Here is a 14,641-nt window from a genome sequence, read left to right as displayed (position 1 = left end):
ATGCAACGGGGCACAGCAAGGTTTGAGAAATATACAATTATTCTGCCATAGATTATAATACATTTTTATTGCAGTCTATGGAGGCTAATAAAAAGTTAAAAGTAATTAAAAGAAGGTCTTTAAAAATATTAAAAACTTAAAAAAAAAAAAACATATGAAAGTTCAAATCATCTTCCCTTTCTCTAGATCAAATAAAAATAAATGAAAAACAAATTAGGCACGCCATGTGTGAAAATGCCCAAACTGTAAAAACCTAAAAATATTGATCCCATATGGAGAACATCTGTAGCAGAAAAAAAAAAATCCAAATAGCCAAATTTCCTTTTTCGCTCTTTCAAAACAAACTGAATAAAACATGATCAAAATGTCAGACATCCTCCAAAATGGTATAAAATAAAAGCTTGTGGCGCAAAAAAAAAAAAGATTCCTTGCACATAGAGATACAAGTATCAGAATATGGCAACTAAAATAATTTGGCATTTCTCAAAGTTTTGGACGTTTGTACTGTTATTGGTAATTAACAAAAGTAATATAAATTTGGTAATGCTGTGACAGACCCAGAAAATATTTAAAAAAAAACCCCAAAAAACTAAATGTTTTACAGGACAGTGAATGCTAAAAAAACAACAACAAAAAAAACAAAATTTACTATTTATTCATGGAAGATATTTCTAGTAATGGTTTCCTTGCTTACATAGTGATCTCTTAGCATCATCCTGCCTACATATCCTTTATTTCCATTACTGCAAACATTGTACTCCTCCTCAAAAATAAGGGGAGTATTTTTACTGCGATGGGAAAAATGTAGCGTGAGCTCTTGCATTTTGTGTTATTATTGAAAATGCCATGATTTCATTAATTAGAGGAATTTTTATTAAAAAAATAAATATATATATAATTAAATATTATATTAAATTAAATATAATTTCTGCTTGCAGGACTTTTCTCCCCACATGTTTTGGACCCCATTATAGTCTTTGGGGTCCGCGGATTTCCAGGGAATTGCTTTCTTATTTGTATAGGTTTCTGTTCGGTGGGTCCCCAAGTGGCTCCCCTGAACAGAAACCCAAACACAGATGTGAACCGGGCCTAAGAAATGTAATGTGCTATTTTTTTATGTCTTCTGTAAATTAATTAATTTTTTTTAAATTAAAAAAATTCTCTAATTAATGAAATCATGACATATTCAAGTTTTTTTGTTTTTTTTTTAATAATACTTCTGCCAAAACTGTATTTAACAAAACAACCCCCCCCCCCCCAATGCGGTTATATTATTTCTAAAGACTGGACAACCTTCTGAGTAACTTTTATACTTTCATTTTGTATCTAGATAGTAAAGAGAGATGCACATCAGATATGTTAGATATATTTACGACTGAGTTGGTTAATTTTCTTTAGACCTTCTGTGTTGTTTATTGTCTTATGTACAGTGATAAGGAAGGGAAAGGCGGAAGGAAGCTCCACTCTGCTGCTTAACTTTTGATGTCCCCAATGCAGGCAGCGAAGTTTGTCAGCAAGGTCCTTCCGGCCAGAACGTTCCAAGGCATCCTGCAGAATTTTGGTCTTGTTTAAATTATTCCATGCTTTCTCATACCTACAGTCACAGGAAAAAACAAAAATGCAACTGTAATAAAACATTTGCTGTGCTTTTTAAAGCCTTAATACTATGAATGTCCCGGTGTGTTCCTATGCAGGGCCGCCATCAGGAATTTTGGGGCCCCATACAGCCTAAGTGTCTGGGCCCCCCCCCCCCTCCCCTGCCATTTTTGCTTTGCGCGCCGCGGGAAATTTAGCTCCACCCACTGTTATGTTGACTCCGCCCACTCATTAATTTTCCATTTGCACGCACACTGTATAATCCTCCTACAGTCACCCGTAAATTATATGTCCCCCTTCGTCTCTCCCCTAGCTTCATATACACCCTTCATCTGCCCCCAGATTCATGTCCCCTCCATCTCTGCCCCCAGATTCATGTCCCCTCCATCTCTGCCCACAGATTCATGTCCCTCCATCTCTGCCCCCAGATTCATGTCCCCCCATCTCCATACCTCCCAACTTTTGAAGAACTAAAAGAGGGACAAAATGTGTGGCGCGCTTAGCGCGCCGCAGCAAATTTAGCCCTGCCCACTTTTGTGTTGACTCCGCCCACTTGTTAATTTTTCATGTGCCCGCACACAGTATAATCCTCCTACAGTCACCTGTAAATTATATGTCCCCCCTCTATCTCTCCCCCAGTTTCATATACACCCTTCATCTGCCCCCAGTTTCATGTCCCCTCCATCTCTGCCCCCAGTTTCATGTCCCCTCCATCTCTGCCCCCAGATTCATGTCCCTCCATCTCTGCCCCCAGATTCATGTCCCTCCATCTCTGCCCCCAGATTCATGTCCCCCCTCCATCTCTGCCCCCAGATTCATGTCACTCCATCTCTGCCCCCAGATTCATGTCCTCTCCATCTCTGCCCCCAGATTCATGTCCCCACAGTGTCATGCCGTTCCCTCCTTCATCTGCCCCAGTGTCATTCCGTCCTCTCTTTCATCTGCCCCCAGATTCATGTCCCCACAGTGTCATGCCGTCCTCTCTTTCATCTGCCCCCAGATTCACGTTCCACCTCCACATTAAACTTACCTTCTCCTCCGCTCCCTTGCCGCTCTCTGCGCGTCTCTCTCGCTGACACATATGCGGCTGAAGCGAGGAGCTGACCTGTGTCAGCTCCTCGCTTCGCCGCTGCCGCCTCTCTCGCTGACGCTGACATGTATGCGGCTGAAGCCAGGAGCTGACCTGTGTCAGCTCCTCACGTCGCCGCTGCCACCTCTCTCGCTGACACATATGCGGCTGAGCCGGGTTCCGGCTCAGCCTCATATGTGTCACCGAGAGAGGCGGCAGCGGCGACGTTAGGAGCTGACACAGGTCAGCTCCTCGCTTCAGCCGCATATGTGTCACCGAGAGAGGCGGCAGCGGCGACGTTAGGAGCTGACACAGGTCAGCTCCTCGCTTCAGCCGCATATGTGTCAGCGAGACAGGCGGCAGCGGCGAAGCGAGGAGCTGACACATCCTATAAAATATCAGAAATCGGAGCATCGGAAGAACCTCAGGTGCACACTTGGTTGTGCAGCTCACTCAGATGGCAGTATTATGACCAGTAATTGTAAGCTGAAACATATACAGCAATAAAAACTAGAACAGAAACATTGGCACATCTTCGTTGTTTGGGTTCGTGCTTCTAATACTGACCTAAATGCTGCTGTCTGAATGTGGTCTAAATGACGAAAATGTTTTTTTCTCTCTGTTTTATTGCTCACCAAGAAGCTTCTACTTAGTTGTCTTTGCCAACGTCATTGCATGGGTTCAGGTGAAGGGGTGATATCTAACTAACCCCTCGCCAGAGTGACAGCTAGAGAAGTGAAGCTAGCTTAAAGGGGTTCCCATACACACCAATGACATATGGGTGTAATTACAATGTACAGCCACTATGAAATAGATGGTGTGTGCTGTATACATTTATGGGGTCACGATGCTTTCAAATAGTTGATTGGAGGGGGAAGCTGGGTGTAGGACCACCACTTATCTCATATTGCTGATCTATCATAAGGATAGATCTTCATTAAATGTGAGAAGAACAACCCCTGTTAAAAACATACATAAAATAGATAACTATGGGAACTAAAATAAAACAACAAAAAATCCATATTCTCTACTGTACAGATGCTGTCCATGTCCCTGCTATTGCTTACTTTGTAGTGTCTGACACACATGTGATTCCATCCAATCTATGACTAAGGAGGGCCAATACTGAGGACAGTGCTATACCGAGTGGGCTGTGGCAGCCATTTCATGTGTACTGAGACAGCGGGCAGTAGAGATGAGTGCTACGGAGGCAGTGTCTGAACAGGAGCAGCTGGGAAGAGGGAAGTATTTTTTCAGTTTTTATTTTAGGTCCCATGTTCAGCTCTCTTATAAATATGTTAATTCCCCTGGAAACCTCTTTCCTCTGCAGACCCTCTGCTTCCATTATACTTATAGGGAAACCGCCAGTATAATTGACATGCAGTGATTTCCAAAACCACAACGGCTTTGGAAATTGCAGCGTGTCTGCTGCAACTATTTTTCCATAATGTGTGGATGGGATTTGCTAGAATCCCATCCACTTTGTAGTAAAAACTGTGGCATTTACGCCACATGGGGCCCCAGCCATAAAGTAAGATCACACAGCAGAAAGTGAACAGTAACTTGAGGCCTACTTCCTCTGCCATGAATTTGCTTGCTTATTAACCTGGACCGAATTAGCAGCAAGATGGAGCAGGACAGTTGTGTTTTTTCAGAATTCTTTGGTCTCTGTGTCCCATTGAATTTAATAAAAAGCAGATTTAAGATAGAATTTGGCATTAAATTCCTCCATGTGAACATACCGTCATATATGTGCCACAGGGAAGGAAATACATTGATCTGCCCTCATGAATCCTTGTACACTACAGAGTTTGGACCACACATTTAGGTGCCCAGATTACAGATATGATCTATGATGTGTCTGTCCACCATCACTAGAATAGTGATTTTAAGGGGTTTTCTGCTCCAGCCACATTTTTATAGATGACCTATCCTTAGGATAGGTCAATATTAGAAATGAGCGAGTACTGTTCGGATCAGCCGATCCAAACAGAATGCTCCATAGAAATGAATGGATGCACCTGGTACTTCCGCTTTGATGTCGGCCGGCCGCTTAACCCCCCGCGTGGCGGCTACGTCCATTCATTTCTATGCGAGTGTGCTGTTCGGACCGACTGATCCGAACAGTACTCGCTCATCTCTAGTCAATATGCGTTGGGAGGGGTCCTAACACCCTCAGCCACACATGGTACATAAGCAGCTCATTCGCATTCAAGTGAACTGGGCTGAGCTATTATACCAAGCATAGGCCGTATGAGCTCGGTGCTGTACTTGGTAACAATTGAAGAGGCTTCTGTATTCACCTGAATGAATGTTGAGCCCTTTCAACTAATTGATGTGTGCAGATCCTGGGCATTAGTCCCCGCACTGATCACATATTGATGATCTATCCCTTTAAAGGGATTCTACCATTAAAAAACTTTTTTTCTGTGGATAACACGTCGGAATAGCCTTTAGAAAGACTATTCGTCTCCTACCTTTAGATGGGATCTCCACCGCGCCGTTCCTTAGTAATACTGTTTTTTACCGGTATGTAAATTAGTTCTCTGGCAGCAATGGGGGCGGGCCCCAGTGCTGAAAATGCGATGAGGGTGTCCCCACCGCTGCCCGAGAACAGGATCCTGTGCCGCCTCTGTCTTCTGCTGGATCCTCCCCTTCTTTCTTCAGCAGCGTCACCTCTTACACCAGTAGAGCCGACTGCGCATGCGCGGCCATAGTACCGAGGCCGCAATTGCGAGCATGCGCAGTCGGCTCTACTAGTGTAAGAGGTGACGCTGCTGAAGAAAGAAGGGGAGGATCCTGTTCTCGGGCAGCGGTGGGGACGCCCTTATCGCATTTTCAGCGCTGGGGGCCGCCCCCATCGCTGCCAGAGAACTAGTTTACATACCGGTAAAAAACGGTATTACTAAGGAACGGCGCGGCAGAGATCCCATCTAAAGGTAGGAGACGAATAGCCTTTCTAAAGGCTATTCCGACGTGTTATCCACAGAAACAAGATTTTTAGTGGTAGAATCCCTTAAATATACTGTATGTTCTCAGGGATCTGAGAGCTGGGTAAGGAGTGCAATTGTTGCACAGACACAGCCCGTCACAGCTAACAACTGAACAATGATAAATGCCATTATCCATGGTGTCCTCACTGGGGCAATGTCTAACTAGGAATTCACATAAAGTAGTGGTTAGATTTATGAAAGCTACACATTTATGGCTGATGTAACTTGACGTATACAAATTATTTCTAATGTTTTGCACTGGTAGAAGCTGAATGCAAATGTTTATCTGGTGAAAGAAAACCGCATCATCACTTCTTATCAGGACATGCAGACAACTCCTCCTTGAAGCTGAGAAGCCTGATAAGCAATGACATGGTAGTTACCAGCACTCCAACATCTTCTGGGCCTGAACCTTCTTATCCACTGAAGCCGTATGAAATTGTCTGATTTCTGGTCTGCTGAAGCCAAGTTCCCGTGCGACTAAGGTCCACTCAAAGCCCAGCTGATTCCCCAGGTCCTTGACAGACTTTAGGTTGATCACAGCATCCTAAGAAATATGTCAAATGCATTAACCTGTTGTGCACAGGAAGGAATAAGGTTCTAGGTACATCATAGGTGGGGCCTTTATTGCTGCACACACAGTCTCTTCTATGGCTTCCCGCAGAGGGTTGTACCACTATGATGATGCAAGTTTGGGTCATTTGACCCACAGTCGGGACAGAATCTGCAGCTGTAAGGGACCACGTGCGCTCATTTTGCCAAAATACACATGTAAAGAATAAACGTATAAAAATAAGACTCCCATTGACTTCAATGACATTTTACACGTGTATTTTGACCGTTTTTTTTACATGTGAAAAAAATGTCATTGAAGTCAATGAGAGTCTCATTTTTACACGTGTATTTTTTACATGTGTATTTTGCCAAAATGAGTGTGCGTTTACTCCGTGTGAATGAACCCTAATAAAGTCCATGTAATGTGGATGTATTACAGCCTGCAGGAGGCGTTACAGAGATATTCTCCCCAAGAAGCAATGGACAGATTTAACAAGTTGGCTGAATTTTAGAGGCTTTAATGGCAGATATAAATATATATATATTGGCTCGAAAACTCACAGCGAAATCTTAAACAAAAAGCAGCTTTTCTGTAACATGTGTCTTTAGCCTTAAAGGGTATGCCCAAGTGGGATTGATATACTGTAGATTTTCTGCACTGGGAAATCCTCAGAGAATTAAGTGGTAGCAAAAGTTCCAACAAATGGCGGCATTTTTTGTTGCAAATTTCATAGTGTATTTGCTGTGAATTAAAAATTTTCATGCTTGCAGTAAGTGGATTAGATTAGTTAGAAAACTAGTTATAGCACAGTATCTCAGTGGTAAGCACTAGTGCCTTTGCAGAGTTGGAGTCCTGTGTTCAAATGCAAGTAGAATAGACAGTGTTAAACTGTACCAGGTTGAAACAAAGTGTCTACTGTTTATTAAATCTGGTGTACATTTAGATTGTCTACAATATTACACCACTTATTAGTTGGCTTTGATTAGGTCCAAAAAAAGTAACAAAATTTCTACACTTTTTTTTTTTCCACACAATATCACAACCTAAACCGTGTCGACTTTCTGATAAGTCAAATCATAGGTGATTAAAAAAAGTCTCTAAAACAGTTGATAAATGTGGTGCAAGGTACACAAACATTCTGGCATATCCTACAGTATATTCTATGTGTTTTTTGTTTGTTTTTTATAAAGAAAAAAAAAACTGAAACATTTGAATTGCGGTGCTTTTTTTTTTTTTACATTGCCAAAAATCACAACACTAAGTGTGTATCAAGTAAGCCTTATGGACTGTATCACTTACCTCTTGTGCTTTATTGGGCATCTTCATAAGGTTTCCACTTTTACATCTGCTCTTCAACCAGCTTAAATAAATTTCTAAAATTACAGATTTAATTTTGTATTATTTAATACACTTTTGCCATATTATACACTGATCATATACTGAATGAGTTGTAAATGGTGAATATTCATCTCCCCCGCTAAACTATTATATGAAATAGCAAACTATAAAGAAATGTTTGTATTTATTCACCGTACTTGCCTTTGTCTTGTGTGCTGCGGATCAAGGGTTCTTATGGAAAGATAGAAAGGCAATAATGGATCTCTCTTTTAAGTGGTGTTAGGAGGTTTCCACAACAAAAGCTAGAATTCATGCTGTTAAAAATTAAAGAAATGCAATGATGCCTAACTGTTCCTCATGACTGGAGACTATAGCCTGTAAACCTGGTAACCAAGAAGAAAAATATTACGGTTTGTATCACTCAAGAGTCACATTGCTGCAGGATTATTATATGATCTCCCCCTGGTTTTCTGCACCCTATGCTTTCCCTAAGGCTGGGAACAAAGTCCCAGCCACAAACCGGGCAGTCAACTCTATGATCTGGACTAGTAGCCCCGGTCATTGTGGACTGTGGGAGCAGGTATTCCATCTTTGCATTGCCAAGGCTGAAAATTGTGCCGAATCTCCAGCAAGAAATTGACCAGCTGAGAGATCATAACTCGCACCGCGAGACACTTTTCAGCATTATGTGGATGGGATTTCTTTAAATCTTATACACTCCATGTACTGTATATCACAGCAGCTAACCCACTGTGACTATATATTGTGTGGTCTGGGCCTTAAACAAATTTCTCCCATACATTGCAACTATAACCCACGTTACATAATGAGGTGCACTATAGGCTTTAATCACTGCTTTCATCCTTTGCAATGCAAAATAACAGACATTCCGCAGTGCTATGTATGGCCAAAAGCCAAAGGACAGTATTACAAATCCATAATATTAAAGGGGTTGTCCAGATTGAGAGCAAAATTGAGAAACAGATTTTTTTCATCAATTCTTCAGTTTCTAGAATATTGTAATCTAATAATATTTAGCACAATGGCATCTATCTTGTCCGCATCTTCCTGACAATTTGTAAATTAAAGTAAATTAAGGAGTAAAATAAAAAATTTGTTTGGTCAGCTGATGGGAGAGAATGTGCACTACCGTCCTCATAGGTGAGCAGCTAGACAGATTGACCAAGATGAATTTAAACACTAACTGCAATATTGTACCCATGTGTTCTGTGGATAACATAAGAGATATATGTGAGAGAACTGAGAATAGATTCTGTATTTGGGAATTTTACTCTTTGAATTTGTAATAGTTGAGACTTTTCCTAGATCAAGAAACATGAATCTGTGAAGTCTGAAAAGTTAATGCAGAACACAAGGCATAACTGATAGAGATGAGCGAACAGTGTTCTATCGAACACATGTTCGATCGGATATCAGGGTGTTCGCCATGTTCGAATCGAATCGAACACCACGTGGTAAAGTGCGCCAAAATTCGATTCCCCTCCCACCTTCCCTGGCGCCTTTTTTGCACCAATAACAGCGCAGGGGAGGTGGGACAGGAACTACGACACCGGGGGCATTGAAAAAAATTGGAAAAAGTCATTGGCTGCCGAAATCAGGTGACCTCCATTTTAGACGAATAGTGGATTTCAAATCCGGGTCATATGAGAATGTGAACTTTGTGACTATGAGACAGGGATAGCTGTACAGGCAGGGATAGCTAGGGATAACCTTTATTTAGGGGGGAATGTTATTAAAAATAACTTTTTGGGGCTCTATCGGGTGTGTAATTGTGATTTTTGTGAGATAAACTTTTTCCCATAGGGATGCATTGGCCAGCGCTGATTGGCCGAATTCCGTACTCTGGCCAATCAGTGCTGGCCAATGCATTCTATTAGCTTGATGAAGCAGAGTGTGCACAAGGGTTCAAGCGCACCCTCGGCTCTGATGTAGCAGAGCTGAGGGTGCACAAGGGTTCAAGTGCACCCTCGGCTCTCCTACATCAGAGCCGAGGGTGCGCTTGAACCCTTGTGCAGCCTCAGCTCTGCTACATCAGAGCCGAGGGTGCGCTTGAACCCTTGTGCACACTCTGCTTCATCAAGCTAATAGAATGCATTGGCCAGCGCTGATTGGCCAGAGTACGGAATTCGGCCAATCAGCGCTGGCTCTGCTGGAGGAGGCGGAGTCTAAGATCGCTCCACACCAGTCTCCATTCAGGTCCGACCTTAGACTCCGCCTCCTCCAGCAGAGCCAGCGCTGATTGGCCGAATTCCGTACTCTGGCCAATCAGCACTGGCTAATGCATTGTATTGGCGTGATGAAGCAGTGCTGAATGTGTGTGCTTAGCACACACATTCAGCTCTACTTCATCGGGCTAATAGAATGCATTGGCCAGCGCTGATTGGCCAGAGTACGGAACTCGACCAATCAGCGCTGGCTCTGCTGGAGGAGGCGGAGTCTAAGATCGCTCCACACCAGTCTCCATTCAGGTCCGACCTTAGACTCCGCCTCCTCCGGCAGAGCCAGCGCTGATTGGCCAAAGGCTGGCCAATGCATTCCTATGCGAATGCAGACTTAGCAGTGCTGAGTCAGTTTTGCTCAACTACACATCTGATGCACACTCGGCACTGCTACATCAGATGTAGCAATCTGATGTAGCAGAGCCGAGGGTGCACTAGAACCCCTGTGCAAACTCAGTTCACGCTAATAGAATGCATTGGCCAGCGCTGATTGGCCAATGCATTCTATTAGCCCGATGAAGTAGAGCTGAATGTGTGTGCTAAGCACACACATTCAGCACTGCTTCATCACGCCAATACAATGCATTAGCCAGTGCTGATTGGCCAGAGTACGGAATTCGGCCAATCAGCGCTGGCTCTGCTGGAGGAGGCGGAGTCTAATGTCGGACCTGAATGGAGACTGGTGTGGAGCGATCTTAGACTCCGCCTCCTCCAGCAGAGCCAGCGCTGATTGGTCGAGTTCCGTACTCTGGCCAATCAGCGCTGGCCAATGCATTCTATTAGCCCGATGAAGTAGAGCTGAATGTGTGTGCTTAGCACACACATTCAGCTCTACTTCATCAGGCTAATAGAATACATTGGCCAATCAGCGCTGGCCAATGCATTCTATTAGCTTGATGAAGCAGAGTGTGCACAAGGGTTCAAGCGCACCCTCGGCTCTGATGTAGCAGAGCTGAGGGTGCACAAGGGTTCAAGTGCACCCTCGGCTCTCCTACATCAGAGCCGAGGGTGCGCTTGAACCCTTGTGCAGCCTCAGCTCTGCTACATCAGAGCCGAGGGTGCGCTTGAACCCTTGTGCACACTCTGCTTCATCAAGCTAATAGAATGCATTGGCCAGCGCTGATTGGCCAGAGTACGGAATTCGGCCAATCAGCGCTGGCTCTGCTGGAGGAGGCGGAGTCTAAGATCGCTCCACACCAGTCTCCATTCAGGTCCGACCTTAGACTCCGCCTCCTCCAGCAGAGCCAGCGCTGATTGGCCGAATTCCGTACTCTGGCCAATCAGCACTGGCTAATGCATTGTATTGGCGTGATGAAGCAGTGCTGAATGTGTGTGCTTAGCACACACATTCAGCTCTACTTCATCGGGCTAATAGAATGCATTGGCCAATCAGCGCTGGCCAATGCATTCTATTAGCGTGAACTGAGTTTGCACAGGGGTTCTAGTGCACCCTCTGCTCTGCTACATCAGATTGCTACATCTGATGTAGCAGTGCCGAGTGTGCATCAGATGTGTAGTTGAGCAAAACTGACTCAGCACTGCTAAGTCTGCATTCGCATAGGAATGCATTGGCCAGCCTTCGGCCAATCAGCGCTGGCTCTGCCGGAGGAGGCGGAGTCTAAGGTCGGACCTGAATGGAGACTGGTGTGGAGCTATCTTAGACTCCGCCTCCTCCAGCAGAGCCAGCGCTGATTGGTCGAGTTCCGTACTCTGGCCAATCAGCACTGGCCAATGCATTTCTATGGGGAAAAGTTAGCTTGCGAAAATCGCAAACTGACAGGGATTTCCATGAAATAAAGTGACTTTTATGCCCCCAGACATGCTTCCCCTGCTGTCCCAGTGTCATTCCAGGGTGTTGGTATCATTTCCTGGGGTGTCATAGTGGACTTGGTGACCCTCCAGACACGAATTTGGGTTTCCCCCTTAACGAGTTTATGTTCCCCATAGACTATAATGGGGTTCGAAACCCATTCGAACACTCGAACAGTGAGCGGCTGTTCGAATCGAATTTCGAACCTCGAACATTTTAGTGTTCGCTCATCTCTAATAACTGACAATATAGGCAACTATACATATATCTCAGGTAAGAGTATAGAGACCTTCTGGCCTCAGAAGTCTTGTAACTGATAGGATGTTCTCTATTTAACCTTCTCCATTGGATCTGCCACATCCTTGATGAGTCTTCAGCCTGGTTTTTCAGTGGTGGTGGTGGTGGTGGTGGTGGGGATCTTGAGTAGAGTCTCTTGCCTATTGAGTAATGAACAACTTGTTCCAGAAAATTCTTGTAATTGACTTGTCCAGTGGAAATTCTGGTGAATTTGATGGTATATCCTTTCACCATAACAGAAGACCCCCTTACGGGTGGCCGTTGGAACCTAACATCTTTGTTCCCATTATGACTTCTATTCTATTCCAGTTTGTTCTAGAAATAGAATGACTCTCTAGAAGTGATCTCAATTACTGCTTATTAACATGTCTCTTCTAATTGTACCCATGGGGATATTAACCTGTTGTGGATATACCAATTAAAAGAACCTTCAGGAAAACGGAGCCAAATCCTTTCTGTTTGCCACTGTGCAAGGCATTTAGATACATTTACTCACCTAATATTTGGGAATTAGCTGTGGATTCCCCTATCTTTTTAAAGTATAGCATTACATGGATGCAGAGGTAACAGACATCCTTGGCTCCTCACTTTTCCAGACACCTGACCTGCAGATTACAAAATATACTGGACACAGAAGCGGCAGACATCGCTTACCTCTCCTGGTAATTTTGCATTTGCATGTTATCCGAGGAGACTTCTCCTACAAAGTGGATTTCTTGAATAGAGCATGAACTACTGACTGACTTCTCGTCTGTAACAGTATATATTATCTGTCATTGTCTTAGAGTCTGATGAAGGCATTATTACCAAACACGTTTAATATTGATCATTTACAGAGTGATAGTAGACTACAATTTTCACGCAAAGGAGTGCTTTAATACTTCATTTCCATATAGAGGTGTTGTAGTTACACCTTGTAGATGCCTTCAGTGCTTAGCACTATCCAAAATTTGTAGACATGTTTCATCAAATCCCATGTGAGTGAAAACTGGTCATCAGTCTCACCTTGTTATTGAACCATCGTTTGGAATTAGAGAATAATAAACCATGATTTGTATTCTTATACCATTTGTATGTTTGGGGATTTTTTTTTGCGATGGCAATGATCATAGCTGCTCTCAAGGCAGAGGATTGTTTGAACTTTTCATCAGTTGAACAAATAGGTCTCAGCCACATATGTTAAATGAATATTCCTAGAATTATTATTCAAGGCATTAAAATAAAAAAAAAAACAACAAAAAAAAAACCCCATCAAAATAGTTCAGATCAAAAATACATTGTCAATGTTCCATGTCCAGAAAATGACGTGGTCCATTAACATGTATTGATTTGCCAGAGCAACAAACTAGCATATAAGGGCACACAAAATGCTCCAACTGCTGGTCCATGGAGCTGTAGCTAGCAGGACCCTTAAAAAAAATATGTATGAAAGTATGAACGACAATAGGCACACATGTAAATCCCCCTTGTTGGATGCCATCTCACATAGATGAGTCGACTGCACATGCATAGAAGATTGAAGCGAGCGCTGAAAGAAGACGCGGAGAGAGGCCGTTCCAGAAAAAGATGAAGGCAGTGCTGGAGATTTCTCTCGCAGCATTGGGGACGCCCCCAGTGCTGCGAGAGAACTCATTTGCATACCAAAGAAAACCAGGATTTCTACCAAACGGCAGAACAGAGAAGACATCTAAAGGTAGGAGAAGAATAGACTTTCTTAAGGCTATTCCTATATGTTAGTGGGAAAAAAAAAAATACCATTTTAATTATAGGATCCCTTTAAAAACACCATATTGGCATCAAGGTACAAGGATTTGATCTTTTGCAAGAAATCGGTTGAATCCTTAGCATTAGTTCCTTCAAGGGTCTAAAGATTTCGAGGGTGTTTTTTCAACTTTAGCTCCCATTTCCCAGCAGCTCACTTGAGACTGGATCGGGTGAGCAGGTATGCTTTATACCAGGCTTATGGCCATTACAGCAACAGACTCAAGATGACTTATTGAAGTCTGTGGGAGAGTTTTCTAGACATACTCTGTGCAGGTAGGGGAGTAGTTCTGCTGTGACATTATATATTGTCAGTAGTAAATGGAATGAAGTGTGACTATGGGTGTTATCTTAGAGGTGTGATTTTCTATTGTAATACTTTCTGTCTTGTCTATAATATACATAAGGTGACTGCTACAACAAAATTTCGACAATTGGCAAATTTCAGCCTAGTATTAGTCTAAGTGACAGAAGGAATAATATTATTAGAATGTAACTTTTTACTTGATTTTCATTAAAAATAAACAGCTATAGACATTTCTTTAATACAAAAATTTCTTATATGCACCTGTAATATTAAAGGGGTTGTCCCATCACAAGGATCCTATCTATACTGCTTGTTAATGTGAATGTAAGACTTTTCCTAAATACATTGCTTCAGCAAAACTGCTTTGTTTGTCCACTATCTTATTTTATTCATTTCTCTGTTGACACATCCCTTGACTTATCTGGTCAAAAGTCAAGTGATGTATCTGCTGCTCTCAGAGGGGAGGTAGGAGGGGCTAAGTGCACAGGAGGGGGGGGGGGGGGCCGCCAATACAGACCCGGCATCCGCTGTATTAGAGAGGCGGATGCCAGGGAGTGTAGACGCCGGCACAGGTGCCTGCAACATCGCTATGCTCCTGCCCTGCATGAAGCCAGCAGCGGCAGGAGCGATACTGCTATTCCGGAGGGGAGGGGGAGCGGAATAGCAGCATCGCT

At 43.3% G+C, this 14,641-nt stretch overlaps 1 protein-coding gene across 1 annotated transcript; it reads right to left on the bottom strand.

Annotated features, from left to right (window-relative positions):
• Positions 1 to 1,359: 1,359 nt before the first annotated feature.
• On the bottom strand, positions 1,360 to 7,534 carry LOC142196191 (THO complex subunit 1-like). Its single transcript, XM_075266411.1, has 3 exons — positions 7,514 to 7,534; positions 6,042 to 6,205; positions 1,360 to 1,594 (listed from the first exon to the last, which is right to left on the bottom strand). The coding sequence occupies exons 1-3, from the start codon at positions 7,532 to 7,534 to the stop codon at positions 1,360 to 1,362; spliced, it is 420 nt and encodes a 139-aa protein (XP_075122512.1).
• Positions 7,535 to 14,641: the final 7,107 nt, after the last annotated feature.

The sequence above is a fragment of the Leptodactylus fuscus genome, chromosome 2, assembly GCF_031893055.1.
Source record: "Leptodactylus fuscus isolate aLepFus1 chromosome 2, aLepFus1.hap2, whole genome shotgun sequence".
Taxonomy (NCBI): domain Eukaryota; kingdom Metazoa; phylum Chordata; class Amphibia; order Anura; family Leptodactylidae; genus Leptodactylus; species Leptodactylus fuscus.
This window is presented reverse-complemented; position numbering and strand designations above follow the sequence as displayed.

Bases quoted from the DNA above. Each gene is read 5' to 3' on its own strand.
- LOC142196191 (XM_075266411.1), bottom strand. From the start codon at position 7,534: ATGCCCAATAAAGCACAAGAG. The intron at 6,206-7,513 runs GTAAGTGATACA...CATATTTCTTAG, and splicing joins TGCCCAATAAAGCACAAGAG to GATGCTGTGATCAACCTAAA. The intron at 1,595-6,041 runs GTAACTACCATG...CTGTGACTGTAG, and splicing joins CAGAAGATGTTGGAGTGCTG to GTATGAGAAAGCATGGAATA.